Source organism: Leiobunum rupestre, chromosome 4, assembly GCF_980474605.1.
Source record: "Leiobunum rupestre chromosome 4, qqLeiRupe1.1.hap1, whole genome shotgun sequence".
Lineage (NCBI taxonomy): Eukaryota > Metazoa > Arthropoda > Arachnida > Opiliones > Sclerosomatidae > Leiobunum > Leiobunum rupestre.
Window position 1 is genome coordinate 37,734,069 of NC_143387.1, and position 23,844 is coordinate 37,757,912.

The 23,844-nt window shown below is 37.6% G+C and overlaps 3 protein-coding genes across 4 annotated transcripts; 2 read left to right on the top strand and 1 right to left on the bottom strand.

Annotated features, from left to right (window-relative positions):
• Positions 1-4,794: 4,794 nt before the first annotated feature.
• Positions 4,795-11,848, bottom strand: Rnf11 (Ring finger protein 11). Of its 2 annotated transcripts, XR_016480684.1 has the most exons (5): positions 11,555-11,848; positions 8,158-8,396; positions 7,940-8,094; positions 5,886-6,357; positions 4,795-5,796 (listed from the first exon to the last, which is right to left on the bottom strand). XR_016480684.1 is itself a non-coding variant. In XM_090173773.1 (4 exons), exons 2-4 carry the CDS (start codon positions 8,266-8,268, stop codon positions 6,186-6,188), a joined length of 438 nt encoding a protein of 145 aa, XP_090029899.1. In that variant the 5' UTR covers positions 8,269-8,396; positions 11,555-11,848; the 3' UTR covers positions 4,795-6,185. The 2 variants fall into 2 exon arrangements, 1 of the variants encoding a protein (XP_090029899.1); XM_090173773.1 differs by having other exon boundaries at positions 4,795-6,357.
• A 4,878-nt stretch (positions 11,849-16,726) lies between these two features.
• Positions 16,727-21,700, top strand: LOC149947655 (uncharacterized). Its single transcript, XM_090170925.1, has 2 exons — positions 16,727-19,501; positions 19,616-21,700. Exons 1-2 carry the CDS (start codon positions 16,727-16,729, stop codon positions 21,698-21,700), a joined length of 4,860 nt encoding a protein of 1,619 aa, XP_090027051.1.
• Positions 21,701-22,231: 531 nt separating this feature from the next.
• LOC149947656 (uncharacterized) lies at positions 22,232-22,768 on the top strand. Its single transcript, XM_090170926.1, has one exon. It carries the CDS (start codon positions 22,232-22,234, stop codon positions 22,766-22,768), a length of 537 nt encoding a protein of 178 aa, XP_090027052.1.
• Positions 22,769-23,844: the final 1,076 nt, after the last annotated feature.

Here is a 23,844-nt window from a genome sequence, read left to right on the forward strand (position 1 = left end):
GCTTCTCGCTTGCGCTCTACTTGGTGCATCGTGTCTCGAAAATCAGTGGTTTTCGCATGGCGTTTCTTAATCACTGTTTCTCCAGATATATTTTGCACTTGCCATTAGAGGTCTCCTTTCTAAGAAATACATGTATGGTATTTAAAAAAAGGACAAAAAGAAATATAAATTAAGTTTTGTGAAAAGAGAAATTTCTATAATTAAAATTGTTGCTTCTGTTTTTCCTTCAATCGGACATTTCGTAAAAATTGTCCTCTTATTATATAACCTCCTCCCATAATCCTAACTGTGAGTCCATGTTTTTTGTTTCTCAGAATTATCACCTGGTTCCTCACCTTTTTGGTTTAGGCAAACTGAAAATTGGATCGTTATTGTAATATTTTCTTTTGGCCTTTTACCCTTTCATGTTAGTATGGCCACCTGAAGTTTTGATATCCCATTTTTCATATAACAATTTTAGCAGCTGAGCTAGTGCAAGAAATTGGTTTTTTGGGTAGGAAAAATATAAGGGAAAAAACACAATTTTGTTTGATATTGTTAAAGAAAATTTATACCATTTTTTTGTATAGGCCTTAGTACTTCAAGTGTTTTTGAAATTACTGTATAGTATCAAATACAATGTTGTATTTTCCAGATATGAAAAATTTAGGTCTAACAAATTGTTGGGGTTAAAATGTCTAACCTCATTCTCTATGCTTTTTTAGAAATACACTTGGACTGATTCTAGTTATGTGAAAATAATAGTATCGCCAGTAAAGCTTTCTATGGTAACACTAGCTAAAAGACACTTCAGACTTAGAGTTCATGCAAAAATTAAACCTGTGATGTTTAACTTATGGGGGAAACCAAATTATTTGTGGGTATTTTTTCATATTGTCTAGTATTAGTTAAATTTATCAGTGCAACTTGACTTGCGCTTTTTAGTTTGGCTAATAACGTTATATGGAAAATGGTCTATTTAACGGGAAACGTTGTTACTCAAAGTTTAGGGTGAATTAATGACAAATGGTTCACGAATGGTATAATGAAAAAAATGAAACACCTTTTGAGTTGACCACATATCTACGGTTTCCAATGCACCGTGTTCATTGTTCAGGTTGAGAAAAATGGTTAAAATAATACGAAAAAAATGTTTAAAGTTAATTGTTGTGCTCTTATAGAAAACATACACTGCCAATTTTTCAAAAAAAAAATTATATGTATTTGAAAAGGGGTAATCAAACTTGTTTTCATTACGAAGGTTGTTTTCCATATACTGCACCACGAATGAGTATTGTTAAAAGGTTTTTGGCTTGTTGGAATTTGGGCATTGTAAGTTAAAGATTAAAAACAAGGTTGAGAAGTTCTATCCTCATAGTTATTTTTGAAGAAGATAAAAAAGTTGGTAAAAAATTAAAACTGCCTATTTTTTTAAAATGGGGATTAAGTTTATTTTAATCTTTGATTGTTAAGGTGTAGAGATATTTTTAATTCAAAAGTGGCGATATAAACTTTAAACTAATTGAGAAAATTAAGCTTGCAGCTAATGGGGATCATCAATTAATTCCTTTATTTTAAGGATATTTTTGGGTTTATAGCTCTATATACTCCTTCGAAGATGTTGTTTTTTAAATCAATTTTTCTAATTATTTAATTGCATTTGTTTAAAAGAAAAGCTTTTTGTGGCTTATTTTTTGTTTCTGTAATTGTCATGTTTTTGGCCCAGTGAAGGAAACTAATGTATAGTTAGGAACTATAAAATATATAGACTAAAAGAAAATGGTAATCTTATAATTACAAATGATTATCTAACTGTACTATAAAAAGTGGTTCATAGCTATCATTCTTTTCAATCATTTGTATTTTTCATATTGAAATTTTTTTATGTAGATAAATGTTTAGAGTTTAACCTTTATTTTTAAATCAATTTAAGAGATAATACATATAAAGTGTTTTAAAGCACTTTTCAAAAACCAACTTGCCCCATTAGTTCTTTACGGTGCTTTTGGGTGAAGTAATAATATTTTACAAAGGATACTAAAAAGTGATTGTTGGAAATAATTGGATGGTAATATGTTTTGAAACAGATGATAATATAAAATTCATCTATATTTTACGTAGTACTTGCCATTTTAAACTGTTGGTGACGTACTAACAGGAAGATTGGTAGTTATTGAATTAAATGCTAACTAACAATTTTTAATTTACCTTTTTTTAATAATCAAATTGAGCTACGTGTAAAAAAAGTAGTTGTTGGTGAATTAATTATTATACAAATTGTATACAAACTCTTTGCCAGTACCCATGTTTTAGGCCTTACATAATTAGTCACTTAAAAAATAATGCAAGTTGGAAAAAAGTCACACAAATTTAAAATTTAGCAAATCCTTTTACAAATATTTGGCAGGAAATGTGATTTTAGAGTAAACCTATGCCGCTATAAAAAGAAAATAATTAAAAGGACCACTTTATGAAAAAAATATCACCTAACGTAAACTAGGTAATATTTTTTTTCAACCAAAAATATACCAGGTTGTATTATTTGAAACTTTTGACCCATAACGTTTTGGTTTAAATTAGTGAGTTTTATTTTAATCAAATATTTATAAATAAAATGAAATGATCTTAAAAATTTGGCCTATTTGGGGTAAAGAAAAAATATTTTAGAAAACTTGTTGAATTTCTTAAATTTTTGTTTTACATGTATTAAGAAAATAATTCAGAATTGTTATATTTACTAAAGCTTGAGTTTGTTAATAGTTTTTTGGCTTTATTTGGTCTTGTAGCTAACTGCCATGACCAGCGCCGCACCGGATAAGAATTTATCGAAAAAAGTGTGTATTTTATTCTGTATTGGGCTGCTGAAAAAAAAACCTCTAGGTATATCAGTAAATTAGTTTACAACGTTGGTGACTGATGGCAGAAAGTCATTCGATTGTTTTTGCTGTGATACAGCAATTAGATGTTAGCACGTCGTAAGTGCTACCAAAAAGTGTTTATTATGACAGTCATTAAAAAATTCTGACATTTTTATTGTTATTGTTTGATTCCGTGTGCCTGTCATTTATTTTTATTTTTCAATTTTAATGTTGTACTACAATGGCCAAACAAAAAACAACCACCATTTAAAAATCCAGTCTTTTACATGTACAAAGGAAAATTAGACATTGTTTACCATGCACATTTAGGAAATTACAAACTGAAAAGAAACTGTATCTAATTTATAAACTACGGGATTTATTTTTTAGGGGCTGAAATTGAATAAAAACAATGATTGCTTTCCTCTTCAAGAGAAAAAAAAATCAAAATAAATATTTATTAAGTGCGTTTTATAAAAATGTTTTTTGTTGATGCTGTATTTATTGTTTTCCACTTTATCAAAGAAATTCATATTCTATTATGCTGATACATCGGAAATTATTGAACACGTGAATTAGGCGAAAACTATTTGCTTCAGTTTAAAGTTCATTATAGGTATTATATCATAATTCAAAGGAAATTCATAATGAATAATTTGAATACCTGGCAAAGTGAGATTCTAGTCTATTCCTGTTTAAAATCAACTTTACTAGGAATTCACTAAATTTTGTCTTCTTTTCATGCTTCTGTGAAATTGTTCCAACTTTTTAACTTCTATGAAGCTGGAGTGAGAGAATATAAATGCCTTGACAATAGTTCTCCATGTAGTGAATATATTATAAGCAAAGTTTCACTAAATTTCTTTAAATAAAATGAGAATTCAAATCATGCTGTGGCAACACCTAGTAACTGCCCTCCATAATGTACTAATTGCCATTGTTTATTTTTTGAAGCATATCTTTGATCTTCCTTATTAAATCCAGGATGTGACACTGAAGTCCATGTTTAATGGTTTTTAATGTAAAATTTTTTAATTATATAGTTTTTACCACCCATAACATCTAACAGATAATATTTATTAAATTCTGTAGCATTTTACTTATCATATTGAAACAAAAATAATTTAATTTTAACTGTAAATTTTCTAGTACAAATCCTTGGGTATATTCATAAGGATTGGTTTTCATTACATGGCATTAAGTATAACACCATTATACGGTTTAGTTCAGTGCAATGATGAATATTTTTATTTACATACAAATTGTTTTATAGTTTACCGAAGCCAGGGGTTTATCAAGTCAAAACCTTTTACAGGCAGGATGAAATTGCACGGGCGATTGTGATAGCTAGACTATAATTTCAGTTTAAAATGAACCACTTATTAAAATGCTCTTTTGTGAACTTTTAACTTTATCACACTTTAGAATAATGGATGCTGAAATGATCTAGGAAAATACATTGAAAAGCAAGGTGTAGCAGGTGAGTGCACCATGCAGTTCCTATCAATTGAGAAAAGTTTCCAAAAGTAAGGGTTTATAAGCATAAATCTATGATATTGTTCCATAAGCTGGTCACTTTTGGGGGATATTTTACTGAGCGCTAGTAACGAAGTGACGTCATCACAAGAAGAATATCTCCCCCTAGCGAGGCGCTGTCAAAGGCTGTGTGACGCGGGAGCAAGCGGACGGAAAACGACAATCTGTCTTGTGAATAGCTCTCAGTAAAACTTTTGCATCTAAAGAATAGGAAGTGTCACACTTATGTAAAAATATTATACATTTATGGTATAAGTTGGGTATAAAGTTAGTAATTTTTTTCTTTAATTTTGTCTGTAAACTTAGAAAATGAAATTAATACATGCATTTACCCCGTTCTTTTCTAAAACATTACACCCCTTAAATGTTGTACTTGGGTTCCTTTATGATTCATTAGACTTTTATTAAAAAATACCTTTTATTCATGTTTTATAATACCAGTATCATACAACTAATATAGGCAAAATCTGATTTCATTATGTTCCGGCTTAACTTAATTCAACCAGTTATCATTATTTTGTTTTCAACTGTAAGCATACTATGGAGTTGCTTGCCGAGTTTAATTTCATTTACTGTGTGGATACTTTGAATTCATTTAACTGTAAATTACAAAAACCCTGACAATTTTTAATTCAATAATTTTGGGGAAAATGCCAGCACGTTCTACAAAATATTTTAATTACAAACCTTATAGAGCTATAATTTTTAGTACATTATACAATTTCTAAAACTACTTACTAGTTCAACTTCTACTATCCTAATGAGAACGTGCGAGTATATTTCGGTTTGCCTGGATTTTCTGTAACTTAAAAATTCAACATAAATAGTTTGCATCATTTTCTCACTGCAATTTATATACCAATACCTAATGATATTTGGACCAATCAATTAATAAAATTAAAAATAGTTGCAAAAAAATCATACAAAATGCATAACCTGGACTAGCTGTAAACCTTAAAATATCTGTAGTTAAGAAATTTAAACTTAAAAATAAATTCTCAACAAGGTTTTACAATTTTAAGAAAGACAAATTTTCTTTCACCCTTTGAAAATGATTTTTTCTTTACCATATCAATGAAACATATTTACAAATAGGCCCATGTTATAATAAAAATAGGCTACTTCTGTTAAATTATTCTATTTACAATTATTGGTTGGCTAAAAATTGCACTATCAGTAACTTACTAATCCAATGTGTGGTTCTCTGAACAATTTCAAGGATTACAAAATACCTTGTGAAAAGATTTTGGTTACTACTGATATTTTTTAAAATTTCAGCATACCTCGTGGAATATTTTGGATTTTTATCAGAAAAAGTATGCATAGCTTTTATTTATATTACTGTATCAAAATCAAAATTCCAACGGAAAGTAGCCCTATCCTTATTTCTTGACTCTTATCTTTTTTCTTTAATACCGGTAACCTTAAGTACATTTACAATTAGGCTTCACAGAAACGTATAATTTTCCTATTCACAGTTTTTCACAAATTGTGACAAAATAGACTTTTTACTTCATTTACCACTTGCTCTCACTATTTACATTGTTTTTTACCAATAAAGGCATTTACTTTATATATTACATGTATCACTTTTAAAATTTTGAATTTTACAGTACGGTATCTCTTTTACATATATTCTGCTCTTAGCCTCATTAGAGTCCAGAAGAAATAATTTTATTACTGGGGGGCACCACAATTCTACAGACAATCTGTCCGTGTCCATATCTTTAAACTTATAAAATTAGAAGAAGAAAAGCATTAAAAAAATTAATGAAGTCCTTTAGCCATAAAACCCAAAAAGAGTTTTCAATATCAGGTTGTTTGGTATGTTGTGAGCAGCGCTGCATCAACTGGTTCCATACAAGATGGACAAGTAAAAGATCTCATCAACCAATCATCAATGCAGTCTGTATGATATATATGCATACATGGTAGAAATCGCACAGGATCACCAATTGCAAATTCTCCCATACAAATAACACATCTGTTGAAATAAAATTTTAAATTAAAACATATTTAACATTTTAATAGTGTAGAAATCTGTTGCCAGCTCTTTCTGAAAAACCCAAGGAAAGTTAATGGCCCTAATTTTTTTAATGGTTAACCACACGCTTTTAACCGACAAAATGTAGTTTTTGCAGAAATCCCTTCATGTTGGGAATGTGGTGCCTGGTATTGATTGTTTTTTTTACTAAAATCTTTCAGCTATCCACCAACCAATCAAAACATGAAAAATATAAAATCAATTGACAAACCAGCTGTAGGTACAGTCCCAACCAATTTGCAAAGAATACCTTCACGAAAATATGCAGTGAAAAATTATTGTGCTAGCATCATTAGGGCACGAGCAAGACGGAAATAAGAAAACCCCTCCAAAATGACTTCATGAAACAATGAATTAAATGTATAGTGCCTACACTGGTCCGATTCGTGATAACAGATAGTGATCGTACAGGGTGACATTTAAGTCTGTGTCGGGGAGAGAAAACACCCCGAAAAACCGGGTCAGGTCGGGGTTTTTAATTTGAAGCATTTTCTAACTACAAAAGTGACAAAACTCATTCAAAAGTGGCACATCTATTTAAAATTAAAAGTAAAAACGAAATAAAAAAATGGCAAACGAGAGAAGAGTGACGCAACCTTTGTACCTTCGAACCAGAGAAGTCGCTGAGATAATAGGTGTTTTCAAAAAATCCCCATCAAAGAAATGCCTAGGAGGTGATATACTCTAAGAAGGGACATGTAACGGTCTGTAGTCTTTGGTTTTTATTGATTTTTCGGGAAACATGTTTGACAGCTTGTTGACATTCATGCGAGTTGCGCCGATGGTTTTGGAACTGGAACGTACTGAACTCCCATCAAAGACCGAGGGGGAAATTTTTGTCTGGGGTGGAAACAACATAGCCGGATTTTATGAAAACACCTTCCCCGTTTTGGTTGTAGCTAAGAGCTCGCTCGGGCGTTTTCCTTTTTTTTTGGATTTGGAAAACCTGACTAAAAAAACCCACGACCAAAACATTTTACAACCCAACCCTACTCGGGTCGGGGTTGAAAACCCTGGGATCCAGTACGATCACTACACTCCGAAACCAAATCTAGTTTCAATTGGCAAATTGTACTTGAACTTTTAAAGTTATTGATTCATTATCCCTTTAAGAGTCAGTTTTACACAGCTACAGTACGCGGTAGCAAACTGTGATTGCTTAAGCATCACCGCGCAAATAAAACTTTTCTGTTCGCGTAATTTCCTGTATCTCCAATAAAACAGCCAAGTGTTCATTCTTGGGGCACTGAAATCGCCCACAAACCTTCAACATTACCTTTGAAGTCTAAAACATTATCCTTCCATTAATTATAACAGCAAAATGTATCTTGCACAATTCTATGCTAACGTTATAATTTTCAATTGCATATTATTTTCATGAAGGTATTCTTTCTAAAAAGCCCCCAGAAACTTTTGATTGGGACTGTACATCCTTCGTCATTTCTAATATCCAAGAAAATGGTACATTTAATTGGCCTAGGCTGATTTTTATTTAAACACTATAATTGAGAAACTAACTCACTCTCGATTTTTCTTGCTTCCATCATAGCTACCAGTTGGTAAATGTTGAATTAAACCAATTCGTTGAGCAATCTTAATTTGCTCTTCTTCTGTTAACTGAGTTGCAGGTCTACTAACATTTGGTGAAGGATAATACATAGGAACAGGAACGCTCTCCTAATTTACAAGACAATAACAGTTAAGATTTGTTTAGGCAGTATAAACTATTTTAAATAGTACTTGATAGGGTGGAGGTGGGCCCAGTTGATCAGATGAAGATTCTCTAACACTTTGATTTTCTCTCAACAATGAGATGTCATCTGATGATACCGATTTCAGACAATTCCCCATTATGTTTAAAGATTAACTCTTAGTGTTTAATTTTTTAGGTTCACTATTTAATGGATGTCAGCATTGATACATTTTACGCCTTGTAAAAAATCTGTTATTGTTTTATACCAATCATATTGATGTTATTCCTATTAAATATAAAACAATTAAACCATATTAGGTTACATGTTAAATTAAAAAGTAAAACAAAATCCAGAATTTATTAGGTTAATGAGAATGTACAAGTTACATAAAACTAAATTAAGAGTTAAATCAAACTTCCCTAACAAATTGAAAATGTTTTTTGGGAAGATGAAAGAAAAATTAGAAAATGTTATTACTAACGCAATACCATTGGGAAGATGGAGTATTTCCAATTAATAGAGATGGTACTAGGATAACACGACTTAACATAAATTCTTATACATTCTCAGTAACCTAAGTTCATGATAAAATAAACAACAATTGCCCTTTTGCAAATCCAAACTACCAGATAGAACCAAAGTTAATGCCGTAGTTAGGGTGATGCAAAGGTGCACATTGGGCCCAAAAATTGAACTGAAAAAATGTGCAGTTCAAATTTTGTTGAAACAAGTTCATCATATTGGAAAACAAGTATGTGAAAACCTTCAAAATGTTTTTTGACTCTAGCATTAGGTATGGGCTAGAAAAACAATAGACCATATAACTGCTAGGGCATGTACATATGTGCGTGCGCTTTCTAGTAAAATTAAAAGTAGGCCCCTAGTGTTTACAAATCTAATCAGAATATTTGAAGTTGTCAATGACATATCCTGTAATTTATGACTATTGCAAATCTCATTTTTTTTGAGTAAAAAATATATTAGTAACTATTTGCCATACTGGCCAGTAAATTCATTGTCGTACAGGAAGGTATTTTCCACCTGGATTTTTACACTTGGGAACACTACTAACATTAAATAATAGTTAAACCAAATGGAGGAAAAATTGTACTGTATTTCACATAGTGATGTTTTAATAGCTCACTTTTCAGTACATAAACTGCCATTTACAGAATTTCTATTCCACATTTTTGGTTTTCCACATCGAGACCAGGTCATGAAACATAGAATATTGTATTCTACCTATGCAATTAATGTCATACAAATTGGTTATCAGATTTTAGTTTAAGAGATTAAGCTAGAATTCCAAAGGTGCTTGAAAACAGAAAAAAGGTCAGGTTTGAGCCGCTCAACTTTTAATGGGGCCACCAAAATGCATCACATGGAGTTCATCATTTTTCTTATTTCAAGTGATTTGGAAACCTAGCCTTCTATTTGAAGTACATTTTCCTGTTGCTCATTAAATTAATATTGAAATTTTTTAAAAGTAGAAAATTGAAAAAATACACTGTAGTTATCAAAATCACATTCAAAATGAGACAGAATTGTTTCTATCAAAATTAAAACTATATAGAAGAGTTTTGTGATTATATTTTGGTAAGATACCACTATTTTCTTTCACTTCTTTTACTTTTGATTTTTGCAAAATTTCACCTTGCAACATTAAAGCAGGTTTAGATACACAACCCTTACCAAAAAAATAAGTTGGATTTTAGTTTGTAGACACATTTTGGTTGATATTAACTTGGTTTTAAGTAGGCTCAAGTTGTCAGCTATTTCAATAAACTAGTTAAAGGGGTAATAAATTGTTTTAAAGTTGGCAGGAAAATCCTTTTTCTTTTTTAAGTTTGTAATTAGTTGGTTTTTACTAGTCAGAAAATTACATGTTGGGTTTTAAGTTTGGTTTTAATAAATATTTAGTTTGTAAAACCAAGTTCGTAGACAACTTATTTTTTGGTAAGGGAACTTTCAAAATAAATTTAAAATTCTTGCATGTTTTTACATTAAGGCTAGCTCATTAATCATTACTTAATTTTTAATATTTTTAAAACTTTCTTAGAGTAAATTTCCATTATTTGGGTTTTCAAGATATATTACAAATAACTGGTTTCTTAAACAGCGATGTTTTAACTATGGTTATTTTCAAATATTAAACTACCATTAAAGATAATTGGGGGTTTTTAAAATTGTATTTCTTGGTTGAAAACAATCATATGAGCTTGATACATTGTGTTACTTAAAATAAGAGTAATCACAATGAAGTATTTGTCTCTTTAAAGATATAGTTTATTAGGGGTTTTTACACATGCTTGAATTTGCCCTCAGGTGAAAAGCAATTCTTAAATGTGTCTTGTGACAGAATAGCCACATTTAAAATTTATGCTTTTATTTTATAGAAACATTAAAAAAAAATAGTATAGTAAGATGCAGGTAAATCTTTGTGATAGCCAAGTTTTTTATTCAATAATTTGTGTTTGGTTATGAAAATAAACTTCAGACAACTTGGAAAAAGTTACACATTGAAAAAGCTAAAGCTTAGCAATAACTTTTGTATTTTTCGCAAAAAATACAGATTTTCACGTTTCTTGGTCTGTAGTTAACATAGATAAAATTTCCATAGAATTGGTTGACCTAGGTTTGCATGAATTGCCTCAACTTTGAATGACCCAAAAACTCGTATTTCCTGTTATTTCGTAAGTCTTTCTTTATTATAAAATAAGATAAATATAGTATAAAGGTAAAAGTTTCAAATCATGTGATTAACAATAATTCAATTTAAAATTTGTGTAATTTTGCACAGGCTATACCAAACACAAAATTTTCATGTGCTCTTAACTTACCTTCTATTTTATGTTTTGAAAAGGAATAAAAAGATACCTACAATTTTGAGGAACATTAAAACCGGCTGTTTCTAAATGTTTTATTGCAATTTTCATAGAAAGTGCCAATCAGTAAATCTTATAGCAAAGGACCGGCTGTGCTAACAGGAAATTTGTGTTTTTTTTTGCTAGATTTCGAAGAGTGACTCCAATATTTGAATTTGGTCTAATTAAAAGCTCAGTACACACTTTAGGAGTTTAAAATGTACACCACCTTTTAATCAACTGAAATTTACAGTTATTTCACTTGATGAATTTCTGAACATGTATGGGTATTTCTGCGCGCATTTCAAGTGGTTTGAAATTAATCCCATTAAAACCACTTATAAAAGCATTACCATTAGTCTATAATAGGTCTACAGAAATTTAAAATCCTTGTTGCCATGGGGCTTCAGCATAAAAAATAGAAGACCTTGGACTTCATTTCAATAATATTGCAAAGGCTTCAGTGACTAAAGCAGCTGAGTTAAACCTACTTCATCAAAACTATGACTATGAAAGTGAAAGTCACAAGAATGTGCCTTTAACACTTTAAAGCTTATTTGCACTAGCAAAGCATTTTACCTGTCATAACATAGTCCTTCCACCAATAGTTATACTCTCAGGAGAAAGAGAAGAGATTCAACGTCAAACAAATGATCTTCCTCCACTGAAGCAATGCACCCTTTAAACTCTTTTGGAAACACAAAGATAATTGTCAAACAGCTGGTTAGGCCTTGTCTTCCCTTGCTTTGCTGCCTTTGCACTGAGACTGGATTTCTCATAAAAAATAAATCTCAAACTAAAGGAGGGGCTTGAGGGACTGAAACGTCCAATAGCCTTGCCTAGAAAAATAATCATCAATAGACTAGACGTTGACAAAGACGTAGTAGCATATGTAACATAATTATTCATAAGTATACCTCTATACAACATTTCCATAGAAAAAATTTCAAAGACCTTGTTTCACACGGAACATACAATAAGCGGACATAAAAATGCAAAAATTGAAATTTGAAAAGCCAGAAACGCGCGAGTAATTCAAAATTCACTTCACTAACTTCCGTTTCTGATCAGAAAAGCTGGGTTGCGTAAAATTTCTAAGCATACCCTTGACTGAGAAAAGGCGCTTAAATAAATCATCCTCCAAGCTTGAATTAACAATAGTAGTGCCTACCTGGATATATTACTTGAAAAAAACCTGACAAGCAAATGACTTTTGCGACAGCAGCGCCGCTTCGGCGAAGTTAACGGAGAATTTCCGAAACTCCCGTAACTAATAGCTTCTACAAGGCAGAACCCGTAACAAACACTTAGGAAATGCACGCGGAACGCTAGAGTGATATATCCAGGTAGGCACTACTATTGTTAATCCAAGCTCCAAGGAAATCGCCACTAAGTAATATTTCCGAGAGCCAAGACCCGCAAGGTATTGTTTATATAGCGCTTGTTGAAATAATTGAAACTTTTCACCTTAAACAGAAGGTCGTGTTTTGGCCATGTCAAAAAAAAACTACCTGGTTAAAAGGGAACGGCATGGTGAACGCTAATTGTTGCCGTAAAGGCTCGCGTAAAGGTCAAATATTTCCATTATTTTAACAAGCACTATATAAACAGTGACTTGCAGGTCCTGACTCTCGGAAATATTACTACTTGGCGATTTCCTTGAACGATGAATTATTTAAACGTCTATTCTCACTTCTCTAAATTTTGGCGGTCCTTCTCTCAGGAAGTAACGTAATCGAAAAATTATCACGAAGAACTCTTCTCAAGAGAAGAATTCCTTCTTAGAGTTTTGGCGCACCCCTGATGACACGTTTTTCGTCAAGGAGCTGGAAGTGACGTAAATTACGTCATATCCCGTGAACAAGGTTTCTTAAAGAAAATGATTTTATTTCCCCCTTTTCACCCGAGGGGTTCTTCACTTCGAGGAATCTCGTACGGACCTTGATTCCGTGATTCTGAATCTCAAGAATCTAATCAGGAATCTCTAGAATATTCAAATCTTCGGAATCTTGGAATCCTACTCGAATCGATGAATCACATACGAATCACGGAATCTCGTGTGAATCACGGAATCAAAGATTAATCACGGAATCTAAAATTTATTTAAGGAATCACAGTCATAAGCCTCGGTCACTCTTACAGCAACTCTATCATTGCCACCTGTATTATGAAAAGGCCCCTGTTATTAGAGATGGCCATGAATCTATCTTATTCTTAAAAAAAACCGACTTGAGTGGAGACCGCGGTGCCATCTATTAATGGAAAATGAAGTTAAATTGTAACGTCCACTTTGGATTTTTTGATATGTTCCGCGCGGACCGCGTTTCTCTCCCACCCCCGGCGAAAGGCGCCAGGGGTGGCATTGCGATTCTGGTTGCTAGGTCTCTTCCGACGGTAAAGCTTCCTTCCCCAGGATGGGTCGGGATGGAAGTGCTGGCTCTTAAGATCCGCTTTACCACTGTCTGGATTACGCTTTTTAACATCTATGACTCGGGTGGTGTAGCCTCCAGACAATTTTTCGACGATCTTCTCCTAGGAGTTGACACACCAGCTATTATCCTAGGCGCTTTCAGCGCCCACAACACACTCTGGGGTAGTAGTCATACGGATCAGCAAGGCCGCTTCATCCAAAGTTGGCTAGAAGCCCAGGACCGTCTGGTCCTGCTCAACACTGGAGACGCCACCCGCCACACAACTCGGGACCCAGAGGCTGCCCTAGATCTGACTTTCGTAAGCTCCACATTGGCTCACTCCCTCCCCTGGACAGTCTTTAACCGAGGAACAAATGATCATCTCCCTATTTTTATAGGCTACCCAGCACACACTACAAGTTCTACGGCAAGTGGTATGCATTGGCACTATCCAGCGGTGGACTGGAAACATTATAGAATCCTTTTGGATGACACACTGGGGGACACTCCGTTATCTGGATACTCTGCAGAAAATCTTCTTCGCCAGACGGCCCTGGCTGCGATTCCTATAAAAAAGGGTGGGGGAGGCTCGTCTCCTCGTCAACCTCCATGGTGGGATGAACGCTTTTCTAACAAGGCCAAGGAAGTCCGTCAGACCCGTCGCAGGGCCCAGTGGTCGGGCATCCTGTTGGACCAAGTTGCTTACATAAGGGAGAAGGCTGTCTATAAACGACTGATTAGTGACACGAAACGTGCTAGTTGGAGGGCCTATTGCTACAGGCTATATGCACACACGCCCCTGCCTCAAGTTTGGAACCAGGTTAGGTGGTTCAAAACAGGGATCCGCCCCAGGAAGCTCCTTACGCTCCATAATGGGGCTGAAATACTCACTGACCAGAAAAAGGTTGTGGAGTGTTTGGCATCCTCAGCTGGCGCTGACATACATCCCCCGCCAATGGCCCATTCTCGGCAGAGGAACTATATGGGGTCATCTCCGGGTTACGCAATACAGCTCAGGGCGTGGCCAACATTTCTAACCTTATTATCAAAAATACTACTCCGGCGTTAAGCACAGCACTTCTGAGTTTCTACAACAGCCGGTGGGAGGCGGGCATCATGCCGTCGAGGTGGAAGCAAGCCATCCTCCATCCGATCTTAAGGCCGAGCAAGTCCCCCACTTCTGCTGATTCATACAGAGATATCTCTCTCCTCCTGAACCTGGGAAAACGTTATGAGAAACTGGTACTGGGCCATCTGGTTTGTTTCCTGGAGAAAAATCATGTTATCCCCCAGACCGATCGGGTTTCCGGAAGGGTCGGCGGGCGACGGATAATGCTTTACGGTTGACAATGGCGGCAAAGTGCGCCCTAGCAACCAACCAATTTTGTCTACTACCCATGCTGGGTTTGTCATCTGTCCGGGCTAGGTGGACGCTGGCGTAGGGCACTATGATGATAGACCTCCGGTGGTATGGACCAGTAGCGGCGCTAAGGGTGGGCTGAAGTGGGCTTTAGCCCCCCTGCATTTCTGAGAAGGGCCACATATTTATATTAAAAGGGCCACATATTTATAATTAAGAGGCCACATATTGAATTTATGAATTTTCTTTATCTCTAGAAATTTGTTTTAATGCCAAGAAATTTTTTTCTGGAAAAAAATCAATTTGTTTACTCAATAAGATAGTAGACCATAAACAGATAGATTTGTTAGGAAGGGAGCGGAAATTGAGATAAAGTTGAATGGACAATAGGAAAAAAAGAAAGGGAATTTAGGGAAATACCCCGGGCATGCACATGTCCCCTCCAGGTCGGATACAAGGTCATATGGGGTCCAGTAAACGCGACGAGAGCCGCACCAAGAAAACGACCTTGCTCTTCTCGCTTCCTGGAAAAATTATAAGGGGTCACTAAATTTGTAAAATGGAGTGTAGCTATACTCCATGGTTGTTAAGGCCACAAAATTCTTAGGGGCCACAAAATAATTAGCCCACCTGTGAAAAAACCTTAGCGCCGCTACTGGTATGGACTCTGTTACTAGGTACACCGGGCTATAAATTCTGACACAGCGCTTACTACACCTCCTTTTCGAGGGAAGGATTGTCTCCTCTCGAGACTTTGGAACATAGCTTCCCGTTTGGACGTTTACCATTCTTCCTCAGGGCTTGGCGTTTGGCACAGGCCCACAACCTGAGCTGGCTCTTCAATACCTCCCGTCGCCATTTGTCTTTCAAGGATTCGCCGTCCTGGCAACCACCCGCCGTGACGATTCTGCCCCCCCCCCCCCAATGATAATGTCGTCAGAGAACCGTTGTCGAGTATTATAATTAAACAATTTATACTCTATTTAGTGGACTTTCACCTAAATTATATATCCCATGTAAAAATATTGTTTATAATTGCTGTAATTTATGTTATTCACCAATTTACAAACGATCCAATTAGGCCCGTCTTAAGACCTTTTGTGGCCCTGGGCTAAATTATTTCTTAAGACCTTTGCGATCCAACCAAAACTTTTTATTTAACAGTATAACATAGGCCAAGGAGGATAGGAAGGGAGGCGAAATAGGAGGGATGAACGTGCCAGCATCCTTGTAAGAAGTTTAGCGCGAACTCGGCGGGAAAATTTCGAAAAAATGGCGGCAACACGTTGCGTAGCGGTCGCAATCTTGCCACCATTTTTCCGAAATTTTCCCGCCGAGCGCGCGCTAAGCTTCTTACCAGGATGCTGGCGCGTTCATCCCTCCTACTTCGCCTCCCCATAGAAATCTCATAGGTAACTAGAATGCTGCCGCCTACGGCCGAGCTTGACGCCAGTTCGCCTTGAACCTTCAGCCAATGAGAGGCCGTAGAGTGGTTCCGCCAAGGAGGATAATAGTCCTACTTGAATCCGCTACTATAGCGGGAGATAGGTGACGTCATTCTCTCTGGTGACATTAAATTCTTGGCAGAACCACTTGTTGAAACGCAACGTTATAAAAATGTATCTTTCTTATATATACAAAATTGAATGTGACTCGTGGCGCGCGCCAATGTAAAACACGCGTTTTAAAAGTTAGTTGTTATTGAAGTATCAAACTGAACGGTTACTGTAATTTCATTTTTAAAAAACCTCGTATTAAGCCTAACGTGGAAAATACGAACCTTCATTGCATAAAACCGTCTTGTTTATATCTCAAGAAGTAGCAAGTTTATTTCGTATCGACTTAACTCCTAATTTTAAGAACCATTTATGCTCTCCCACCTACGCCATAAGATAAACCGTGCCGAAACCCGGGAAGAGGGACCGTCCTGAAAGTTCGCGCTACTTAGTGAATCAAAGAGTATTAACGGACATCCGAAGAATGGCCAGTGACAACGAGTCCGCGGACGAAAGTCAAAAAGAAGTTCCGGCCAAGATAGCATCGAAAGAGGACGCTATCAAGCAGAGAAGGACGACGATGAGAAGATTAACAACGTCATTAATCAACAAAATCAGAGAAAACCTCGGTGAGTCAAAATTGGATCAAACCAAATTAGAGGACAACCTCAGCGAACTTAAAAATAAGGAAGATAAGTTGGAAAAAATCGATAACGATTTCGAATCGGAAGTCTTGGATTCAGCCGTATTAGATGCATGGATAACCAATTCAGACAAGTATGCAAATACGGTTAGAAAAGCTAAGGATAACCTTACCAAGGCTATACGTACTATAAAATCGAGCCAAGTACTAATTGGAGGAACCGGAGCCTTGGCAGCAAGTGGCGGCATTTTAGTACAGCCTGTAAACCCAAGTTCGAGTGCATTTCTTGCGACGACGGCATCGAGCGTCGTTTCCACGCCAAGCACCATTGTCACAAGTTCTGCAGCGGCGACAAGCGCCATTTTTATGACGAGCACTAGTACTACGACAACGAGTACAGCCCCACCGTTTCCTCATGCTTCGGGTGGGGCCTGTGTTCAAGGAATCCCACCGACATCGGTAACGAACGCAGCGCTTCATCAACAGCTTCAGAGCTTTTTCGCGCAGGGATCGAAAATTCTACCCTGTTCGACAAGCGTTAGTGGAGGAGGGTCAACAACGGTACACCCCGGCAGCGTGTTTTCTCTGGGAACGATGGGACAAACCCCTGTTGCCCAGCCAATTACCCCGATGATCAGCGGACCAACCACGAATCCAGGAACGAGTGGAGGGCAACTTTCAGTAACGAGTGGAGGACAACCTTCAGTAACGAGTGGAGGACAACTTCCAGGAACAACGGGACTTGGGCCGAGTTTTTTCCCCTCGCAATACCCAAATAACATCAGCAACCTTGGATCGGGCCCTCACGCGGCTCAATTAAATTTACCGCAGCAGTTTCCCATTGTAACTGGCATGAAATTACCTGAATACAAACTCAAAAGGTTTTCGGGGGATAATACGCAATGGACAGATTTCTGGGCAATATTCGAAATCACGGTAGACAAACAGCCAATGGAAAATAAACTAAAATTGTTATATTTACGATCGTATTTAGAGGGAGCGCCAGCTAACACGATAGCTAGTCTCGAGCTAACTAACAGCAACTACGACATCGCGGTAAAAATTCTGAAGAACAGATACGGAAGAAATGACGAAGTAATTCGATTCCACGTCATTAATTTAAAAAAATTGCAGCCTGTAAGAGATGTATCGGACGTAATTAGTTTGCGAAATCTATACGATCGCTGCGAAGTAGAGATTTCCGCGTTGGAATCATTAAGGTCGAACTTCAAGGAATTCGGTCCAGTGCTGTGCCCTCTGGTCGTGGAGCTTTTACCAGTAGAAATAACCCTGGAATATAGCCGTAGAAGAGATGTGGATCAGGACTGGGACGTTAAGGAACTGCTTTCAGTATTCCGACGGGAAGTCGAGACCAGAGAGAGGGCCAGCTTGTATATGTGCAACGCTAGCAGCGGATCAACCGCAAATAGGTCAGGACAATCCGAACAACGCTCAAACTACGGAGTTTATGGCAGAAATAACCAGAAAGGAAGGGGAGGATCCCAATCGTCAACAGGGAGCTTTAACATAGGAGCGGGACAGAGTAATAAATCGCTACGATGCATTTTTTGCAGACGTACAAATCACAAGACCGAAAATTGCTATGCTGTTTCAATTGCTAAGAAGAGAGCAATAATCCGCTCCCAAGGTCGATGTTATATTTGCGCGAGGTCTGACCATATAGCGAGGGAATGTACAGGCCAAGTTGAATGCAAAAAATGTAGTAAGCGCCACATCACGTCACTTTGCGAAGAACGAAAGGGGGGTAACGGAGGAGCTGGAGAAACGCCGAAAGAAAGAAACGAAAACCAGAACGACATGGAGGATTCAGGAAATACGCTGTCGAAAGCCATAACTGTGGGGCAGCACCTAGCCCCTACAAACTCAGCCCCTGGCGCCATACTTCTACAAACCGCGATAATTAAAATCGTAGGAAGTGAAAGAACCATGACTTTGCGCTGTCTCTTTGACGGAGGCAGCCAGAGAAGCTTTATAAGGAGGGACATCTCTCAACAGTTAGGCCTGGAGGAAGATGGCGAAGAAAATCTACTAGTTCACTCGTTCGCACAGCAGGAGCCGAAGATAGTAACCTGCAAAAGGGTCAAGGTCATTTTACGCAGTTTACATGACAAGCAAGATTTGGCAGTCAAGGCATTGGAAATTCCGGAAATAAGCGGAGCGAAAATAGAGACACCCTGCGAAGAAATAATAGAACGAATATCGGAACTTGGTTTGACTTTAGCTGACCAAGACACGTGTCAAGCAACAAACGTTCAGGAGTTAGGTTTCCTGTTAGGAGCGGACTACTATTGGAATGCGGTCAGCGTTGATGAAATAATTCGAGTAAAGGGGGCCCTTGTAGCCCAGAAAAGTAAATTTGGTTGGTTGCTTCAGGGACCATCCAATCAACCAGTCAATTCGATAGCAGCTCATTATACCGCCATATCGGTAAATAACGCGAGCGTGAGTGAAATAGAAAAGATTGGAGGTGCCTTACGGAAATTCTGGGAACTTGAGTCCCTTGGAATAAAGGAAAATGAATCCCAAGCTCGGGAAACCGAAGCAGCCCAGATGCGTTTCGAAGGTCAAATTAGGATGGAAAATGGTCGCTACGAAGTATCACTTCCGTGAAAAAAAAGAAGAGAGGAGCTTCCAGATAATTTCAATGTAGCTATTAAAAGACTGCATGGACTTCTAAGAAGGCTAAAGACGAATAAACCGCTACTGAAGCTCATTGATGATATATTCAAGGAATATTCCAAGGAAGGCATTATAGAACTAGCCAGAAGTTCAAGAGGAGTCACGAAGTCCTTCTTTTTACCCCATCATCCCGTCATACGGGAAGATAAAACTACGACCAAGGTTCGGGTAGTTTTCGACGCCTCAGCGCACGACCGAAACCAGCCATCGTTGAACGATTTCCTGGAAGCCGGACCTAACATCAATCCAGATCTTTATGACGTCTTAATTAATTTTCGTAAGCACCGTGTAGCGGTCACAGCCGATATACAACAGGCTTTTTTACAAATCTCGATAGTTCCCGAAGATAGAGATTATCTTAAGTTTTTATGGATCAAAAATCCTTTCTCGGACAATCCACCAGAAATCGAAGAATGGCGTTTTGCCCGAGTTGTATTTGGAGTGAATAGCAGTCCGCACATTCTAGCAAGTACTATCAGACATCACACCAAGAAATTTGAAGACGTTTATCCAGAAACCTGCGCCAAGATCAATAACGACACCTACGTTGACGATTTAACGTCAGGAGCGAAGGACGACAACGGCGCCCTAAAATTAATAGACGAGTCACGAGAGATAATGTCTAAAGCCAATATGACGCTTAGAAAATTCCAGACGAACTCCCCCGCAGTAAGGGAAGTGTTACAAGCAAGATACGGAGAAACCGTTCAAGAAGCTGTGTTCCAGTCTTCGGGTGAAAATAAAGTATTGGGATTGGCGTGGAATGCAGAAAGCGACACTTTTTCATTCAAGGTGGATGAGTTGGTTCAGGTTTTGGAATCCTTACCACTTACCAAGAGAAGCGTGCTGAAGATATCCGCTCGCATTTTCGACCCTACAGGGTTTTTAACACCCTACACCATCTCAGTAAAAATTCTTCTCCAAAAGCTGGGGTTAAACGGAATAGATTGGGACCAAACCCTACCCGAAGAGTTGGCAATCCTTTGGAAAAAATGGAGCACCCAATTAAAGGAGATTCCAGAAATACGGATCGACCGATATTATTTCAAGAGCACGGAGGGAAGAGAACCAGGAAGTACAGAATTGCATATATTCTGTGATTCAAGAGAAGCTGCTTATGGAGCGGTCGCTTATTTTCGATACACCAATGACAAAGGCGCTATAGACACGGTATTCGTAACTTCAAAAGCCAGAGTTGCGCCAGTTAAAAAGCAAACTATACCAAGGTTGGAATTATTGGCGTGTTTTGTAGGAGCACGATTAGACAAAAATCTGGCAAATATATTCAAGATGTCATTGGCAAACGTATCGTTTTGGACCGACTCAAGCATTGCCTATTACTGGATTAAAGGAGGGTCACGGGATAAAAAACAATTCGTGGCCAATAGAGTTAGCGAAATTCAGCAAATTTCAGAACCCCAAACTTGGCACCACTGTCGAGGAATTGCTAATCCCGCTGACCATGCCTCTAGGGGGCTCTCCGCAGAAAATCTAAGGACCAATGAGATCTGGTGGAAAGGTCCACCCTGGCTCCGCCTAAGTGAAAAACTTTGGCCCCAATCGAGCTTCGAAAAAGTTGCGGCTAACATTGTAACCGAGGATGAACCGAAAATTCCTAAAAGGGACCATTTTCAAGACAACATTCTGATAGAGAAGAAACCGGTAGCTATCCTGGATCTGGAAAAATTTAGTAGCATCAAGAAGGTTGTTCGAATTACAGCATGGGTGCGAAGATTTATAGCTGCCTGGAGGCGAAGATTTCTTCCAAGAAGCAACAATAAGAAGCCAGACCTCGAGATGGGTCCGCTAACTACGGAAGAATTAGAGAAAGCAGAGCTAAACTGGGATCGAACCGTTCAATATGAATGCTTTAAAACCGAAATTACGGATCTATCTAAGACAGGTCATACGAAGAACTCGACCATAGCAGAGCTTAATCCCATAATTGATGAGCACGGCCTAATGAGACTGGGAGGAAGATTACAAAATTCTGAATTCAGTTACGCAACCAAACATCCCATCATCCTACCGTACAAACATCGCTATTCCGATCTACGGATGAAAGAATCACATGAAAGAGTACATCACAGCGGAGCACCCGAAACCCTCATTTAAATTAGAGCCAGATATTGGGTCATTAAAGGTCGGCAATTATCCAAGAATTGTGTAGCTAGATGCTATTTTTGTAGAAAATGGAACGCGAAACGGAGCGTCCCGAAAACCGCGCCGCTTCCGTCGGATAGGATAACAGTGTCGAGACCATATGAAGTTGTCGGCATCGATTTTGCCGGACCTTTGCTTATGAAGGAAGGTAATAAGACAAAAAAATGTTATGTAGCATTGATTACGTGCGCCACAACACGCGCGGTACACCTAGAGTTGGTCACCAATTTATCAACCCGAAATTTCATCATGGCTTTTAAAAATTTCATTTCCCGTCGCGGAATACCTCGAAAAGTATATTCCGATAACGCGCGTACTTTCAAACGTGCAGAACGCGAAATTAACGCGCTATTCAGATGTATGCGCTCTAATGAAGCCAAAGACTATTTCGCAGATTTACACATCGAATGGAGGTATATCGTGGAGCTTGGGCCTTGGTGGGGAGGGTTTTGGGAGCGCCTTGTGAGGTCAGTGAAGACAAGTATGCGAAAGGTCATCGGACAAGCCTTTTTAACCTACGAGGAGCTCTACTCCGTCATCGTTCAAGTCGAGGCCATAGTTAATTCGCGCCCTCTGACGTATTCTTACTCCGCACCCAACGATCCTTCGCCCCTGACTCCCTCGCATTTTTTGATTGGCGATCGCCTAACCGCTCTCCCGACGCGCACCATCGAAGGAACTCTGCCAGAAACTAACCGAGCAAATTTTGAGCAGCGATTAGCATATCAACGAGACGTTCTAACTAGGTTTTGGAACCGTTGGAAAAAGGAATATCTGCTAGAGTTGCTGTCGGCTCATAAGCTGAAAAATTCGGAAACAGTTAACCCTGTCGCGAAAGGTGACGTTGTGTTACTGAACGACCACGACACTCCAAGGCATAAGTGGAGCTTAGCCCTTGTGCAAGAGACATACGTTGGTAGAGATGGACATATTAGGTCATGCGACTTAAAAATTTTAAATGGTAAAACGGTCAAAAGACCAGTTAATTTAGTATATCCTCTAGAACTGAAAACCAACTAAAAAAAAATAATAATAATATTGTGTAATTGGTAGTAATGATGGACAGCTTTAAAGAGTCCATGGTGGGGAGGATGTTGAAACGCAACGTTATAAAAATGTATCTTTCTTATATATACAAAATTGAATGTGACTCGTGGCGCGCGCCAATGTAAAACACGCGTTTTAAAAGTTAGTTGTTATTGAAGTATCAAACTGAACGGTTACTGTAATTTCATTTTTTAAAAACCTCGTGGAAAATACAAACCTTCATTGCATAAAACCGTCTTGTTTATATCTCAAGAAGTAGCAAGTTTATTTCGTATCGACTTAACTCCTAATTTTAAGAACCATTTATGCTCTCCCACCTACGCCATAAGATAAACCGTGCTGGTCGCTAATTTCTTCACCACTCTTTGAACTCTGATTGGCTGAGATCTGGCAATCGTCTGCCACGGCGTTTGGCCCATTTGCCAGTTACACGGAAGCATTCTAGTTATCTATGAGATTTCTATGCGCCTCCCTTCCTATCCTCCTTGCATAGGCCTACTGAAAATAAGATTTTTACTGACAGTGACTCGCTGTTAGGTTTTAGATATTGTAGGTACCGTATGATACGCGATGTGGCGATGAGTCAATTTACTTTAGACGTAACTAAAAGATACATAATATTAAATGAGCATAAATAATATTTAACCAACTAAACCCTTATCCCTAGAGTAGAAGCTGTATGGCCGGCCCCAAAACTGGCTGTAGCCCATTTGCCCATGCCTTAAGACGGGCCTGGATCCAATTAACGCGAGGTGTACCTATAATTATCGCCTTTTGGGTCAAAATGTCACTAAACTATCTTGTTTTGGCGTCTACGATAGCGACATCTGTTGAAAAAAGAGCTACTTGATGTCGAGCCGACACTTGCTTTAAGGCCCTAAAACGGTTTTTTAGTGATTTATGGCCGAAAACGATTTGAAGAGCTTTGAAACCTTTTTAGACGTATCGCGTATGTGTGAACGTGACTATAGGTGAATCGTATTCGTATTACCGAGCGTATTAGCCTCGGTATTAGCTCGTCGTATTCTCGGGCGTATTACAATCGATTA